The 5,000-nt window shown below is 40.0% G+C and overlaps 1 protein-coding gene across 2 annotated transcripts in view; it reads right to left on the bottom strand.

Moving 5' to 3' along the window:
* Positions 1-1,787, bottom strand: part of LOC138028985 (beta-1,4-N-acetylgalactosaminyltransferase 3-like) — a 29,111-nt gene extending 27,324 nt beyond the window's left edge. The window contains exons 1-2 of one of the 2 annotated variants that reach the window (XM_068876641.1): positions 1,513-1,787; positions 1-566 (exon numbers count right to left, since the gene is read on the bottom strand). The exon at positions 1-566 is cut by the window's left edge and continues 528 nt beyond it. In XM_068876641.1, the coding sequence (XP_068732742.1) occupies positions 1-485 (485 nt within the window). In that variant the 5' untranslated portion in view covers positions 486-566; positions 1,513-1,787. Of the gene's footprint in view, positions 567-739; positions 1,102-1,512 lie in introns of those variants that run through there. The other variant, XM_068876642.1, reaches the window with a different exon arrangement.
* Positions 1,788-5,000: the final 3,213 nt, after the last annotated feature.

Genomic DNA, 5,000 nt, shown 5'->3' with positions numbered 1-5,000 from the left:
ATGCTTCGCGAATGTTGCAAGGGATACTTTGTAAATGCAGCGTCTTCAGTCCACCCGCTTTCTTTGGGAGAAAAAACACTAGCTATGAGACGAAGATTACTGGGCTTTTCATCAAAACTAAGCCACAATTCTGACGTATCATCCGATGAAATGGCAAAGACGTAAAGACCGGACACTTTGGGTGTAATGAAACCGAAAATTCTCTGTCCATAGTTATATCCCTCGCGAGAAACGTCAAAGTTTCTTAGAAATAATTTATCATGGGGATGGTGTGGAAATAATGGTGTTTCACGCAGACGATCCACGTCCGGTCCACATAAGTCTTTCCAAACGTGCAAATTCAAATTACCAGGGATGCGAAGAGTGACAGCCTCCTTTAAACGTCGATCACGAATAAAAATGAAAGCGGAAAATCCCATAAAGACTATGCAAACCCAGAGAGTGCCAAGCACAAAGATGCCTAGGTGTAGTTTCCAAGAAGCCATGTAGTCGATTGCTTATATTAAAATTAAGCTAGTCTGAAATTGGAGAAATAAACTCGTCCTCGCCTCGGGATATGAACAATCCTACAAGAAACAAAAGACTTTGTTTATGTAAAGATATGAGAGCAACGCCACTACTGTCTTTTTTGAGCGATATTGTCCATAGGGAGCCCACACAAACAGTGTGTCTGTTTGTATGTTCGAAATATAAAGAAATGTATGGGAAATATTGAAGAGTCCTAATATAGTAAACTTACATCGAGAAATGACTATGTTAAAGCTCAAAATAGCCTCAGTTGTTGTGTATTGTCATTTCTGCGGCTGAAAATGGTGATTTTGAGCGATTTGGTGGGTTTTCCGTTGACTGTTACTACACCTCCTTAGAAGGAGACAAGGGTGGAAAGCTCATTTTCGACCGCTCCAGCGTCAAGCCGATTTTCACCCAGAAATTAGAATCGCCCGTCTTTCAAATCGAACACCAGATAAACTGAAAGGTTGACGCTTCTTCTCGTGCCATTCAATCGAAAATCCATTCAAAATCCAAGCGCTAACCACCAAATAATTTTCGAGAAATGCAGCTTTCGAAGCGACCAGCATTCCGCGGCCGGGATTTCGTGTGCAAAGGAGCAACCGTCACGCTGTTTGCTCCACACTGATTGGATGTTGCTAAACAGTGCATCCAATCAGTGTGGAGCAAAAGCGTGACGGTTGCTCCTTGGCACACGAAATCCCGTGAGAGCAAGAATGTACTGAAAAGCTCCTTTCAAAGCTTAATCCTCATTGCGACGCTATATTTCAGTACCAGAAGAGAAATTGGAAGGCCGCGGATGAAGTGTGGTATGAAAATCACACCACTAGAGAAAAACAACTGGCCACAACGATGAAAGAAAATAGCGAAAAAGCCGACCTATCTCGTGCATACCACTCGATAAGATTAACAGTCATAATTCTCTGGTCTGACGCCGGATTGACAGATCGGGAAATTATTGCGATTTCTGGTCATCGAAGCGAAGGAAGCCTGAGAACCTACCATCGTCAGCCATGAGTGCAGCAGCTCAGAAGATGCAGCGACGTATCATCAGTGGCTCTAGGCAGTCCAGCACATGTTCCATTGGCAATGTCTATAACATTACGTTTCACCAGTAATTATTTACGATTGACCTTTCGCCAATTGTCTTTCCTCTATTTAAAGAATCCCTTTGCTAAAAATGACGTATTTTTCCCGGATTTTGAACAAGAAATATTTTCATTCAGCAGGCGATGATTTCAGTAATGGGTCGCGTAGAAGCGATAGCATTTCGCGGTAACGCATGAGCAGTGGCGTTCCTAGTTAATTGGCTTATCCAATTAATTTTGAGCTCTCTGATTGGTTAAAGCTTTTTTTTTTCCGAATTTTATCCGAAAAAAAGTCGAAAAAGTCCGATTTCATTGTATTTTTTCCGATAATGACGTATGATGTATTGTTTCCCGAAGTTTCGTAAGATTCCGACGTGGGGAAATTGTCCGCGCTGATAGGCTCCTTTACGAGCACAGAGTTGAAAGCGCCGCCATCTTGGATTTGTTATTATCAAGTTTTCTTCTCTGCGTTTTCGGGTTAAAAAACGTTTCGCTGGTGTATATATGTTAGAATACGTGATCCAATATCATGACTTAACTAGCCAACGTAACCACATATATAACCGCAACGCTTTTAGTAGTTTAATCATGTGTTATCTATACGTTAGTAGAAAACCGCTCAGGAAATCACTGTAGTTTGTATAATGGTATTTTGCCAAATACGTGAACTTGATTGAAACTGTGTATAGACCACCCGCCTTTATTTGAGCATATAAAAGAAAGCATTATATTCAATAAAAATCAGTTGTTACTCCTACTTGTGTGAGATGCGTATGTCCTTACTGTGAAAATGACGACATCAGTAAACCTAACAATATAGCTTGTCTGTAGCTTGTATATAATGTGTATATTTTCATGAAAAGCGTTTGCTGTGGATTTAAAATGTAGCAAGTGTTTTTATTCGTTTGATTTTATCGCGTTGGTGAGATGTCCTTTACCGCTTCTTGCAAGGTCGTCATTTGTTTCCATCCGCCAAACTGACGTGACGTCATCGGATCTTCGGTGGACATCTTCGGTTTAAGCGTCGGCTTTGACCATCGTAAAACAAATATGGCGGCCAATGGGAGGCTTCAAAGACTTATACTTCCCAGACTTGCGAATGAAGCAAGACTATTGTTGTCATGATTTGAATGACCGATTATCTTTGTGTTGTTAGTTTTAAAGACACACTGTAAGAGAAGGTATCACTATCATGCGATAGCTACAGCTTGTAAACTTATAATAGATGCATATGGCTAAATCTGCTAGTATCTGGTAAATTGGTTTCTATCGAGCTCGGTGCGAAGTGTTTCATGTGGCAAGGATACAGTGGGGAATAGATGTTTGTGGAACACCAGTTTAATAAAAAGGGACGTCATGTCAATTTGGTGGATGGCCGGATTGTTTCCATCCGCCAAACTGACGAGACGTCATCTGATCTTCGGTGGACATCTTCCTTTCAAGCGTCGGCTCTGACCATCGTAAAACAAATATGGCATGTCACTAGTCCAGCAGTATATTTGTGTTTTGCCGTGTCATTAAACAGTGTTCAGATTTATTTCAATAAAATTTTAAAACCTAGGGTAATTTGTTGCAGGGTAAAGCTATATTAGACTCTAAAAGCTTTCCACCGTGAACAACGTCAGTTTGATGGATGGCGTAACCGATGCCGTATCATTCCATCCGTGAAACTGACGTTCAGTAACGGGCGACTGAGCATGGAAATTTACGACAATAAACCGAACAGCTGTCTCGGAATTGCGAAGAATTACCCGCTATGCACTGTTGTTTGGCGGGCAATTTCGAAAGGAAAATAATAAATTTTCCTAGTCCGCGAGATCTGCAAGTTGCTACTCAGTTGTTTGTATTCAGCACAAGCCGTTTGCTATGGCTTTGCCTGCAAATGCCGAAGAAAGCGCCATAGGTAAAGGCGGCCATTTAGAGAATGAGAAAGGTAGTGGTGCTACCGAATCCGTATATACTTGGCAGGAGAAGTTAAGAGGGTCGACGAACAAGTATGTTGGCTACGTTGAATCTGTTGAGGCAGCCATGACTGTGATTAGACAATATGAACTGGAAACAACAAAGTTTTCTCGCTTTAAATCAGACAGAATGTTTGGAGCTGGAGGTAAGATTTGTACTATGGGCCAAGGAAGTAATAAACAATAATAAGATAAATAATAATATAAAATAATTATAGCAATAAGCGTTACAACAATTAGAAGCTTGTTTATTCACAACAAAGGACATTTTATTACATCAATAAATGATCTATTTAAAGTACTGGACTTGGTAGGATAGGGATAAGAACGTGTGTGTGTGGGGGAGGGGGTAAGAATGTTGGAGTAGAATGTGCACGTTCACAGTGGTATTGAAAATTTGAAATTTATCAGTCAATCAGAAATGAAGGTCTAAAGTTGAATAAATAGTAAGCTTATCTACAAAGGCTGTATGTAATACATGGGGTTGACTAAAGCATAGGTTTCACTCCAGATTACAGTTGAGATCATAATAAACATAACAAAAACTTTCCTTGTTTCCATGGCACAGATCCCTTTGCCAAGCAAAGGAAAGTCTTTTTTAAAGATGATAAAATATCATTTGATGGAGTTCCCTTCAGCATAATTGGCACCAAGGTATTTGACTGCCAACATGGCCCAGACAGGAAAAAGTCATTTAAAGCAAGACATTCTGAAAACAAGGTATGTTGGTTATGACCACATGTATGGAGCATTTTTCATCAGGCATGGCCTTTTCGTGCTTTTAGCACTAACCAGTGAGGATTAAAAATATCAATCTTTTAACTACAGATTGATGATCACGCATTTATAAGGAGGAAGTTTTTACCTCAAGATACAATGAAGTTTGGCTGCCCTGCAAGTATTCGTCTATCAGAAGTGATAAAGTACTGCAATTACAAGGTACAGAACTACAACCACAGTTATCATAATATTAATAACTAATTTATCAGAAAAAATATGTCCCTTCATTTAAAAAAATCATGGCTTTTTTTAACTATATAGATCAGAGATGACACAGAAAGACTTCGAAGGGATATGTCTAAAAAGCTTAAGACCGACATAATCAGTGGAAAGAAACCCCAGGTTGAACGAAGAACATATGTTCAGTTACCAAAGGAGGATGATCACAAAGATCACATCATTGGAGAGGTCTGTTGACATCAATAGACTGATGGTATTGGGATACTAACTCAATCTGAGGACAACAGTTTTATTTGTGTAGTAGCCAATAACACACTTCTGGGATGTGGGATGTCGCTTGATATGAGATAAGCTGAAGCCACATTGGGTACCATGACCATGTGACCGTGTCTACTAATGCTCTACCATGCTCATGAGGCCTAACAAGGCTGGAACAACTCCCCATGTCTACTGACACTCACAATCACATTTCATTTGGTCG

Source organism: Montipora capricornis, chromosome 13 (genome assembly GCF_036669925.1).
Source record: "Montipora capricornis isolate CH-2021 chromosome 13, ASM3666992v2, whole genome shotgun sequence".
In the NCBI taxonomy this organism is placed as follows: Eukaryota; Metazoa; Cnidaria; class Anthozoa; order Scleractinia; family Acroporidae; genus Montipora; species Montipora capricornis.
Note: the sequence above shows the minus strand (reverse complement) of the source record. Positions and strands in the feature narration are given on the sequence as shown.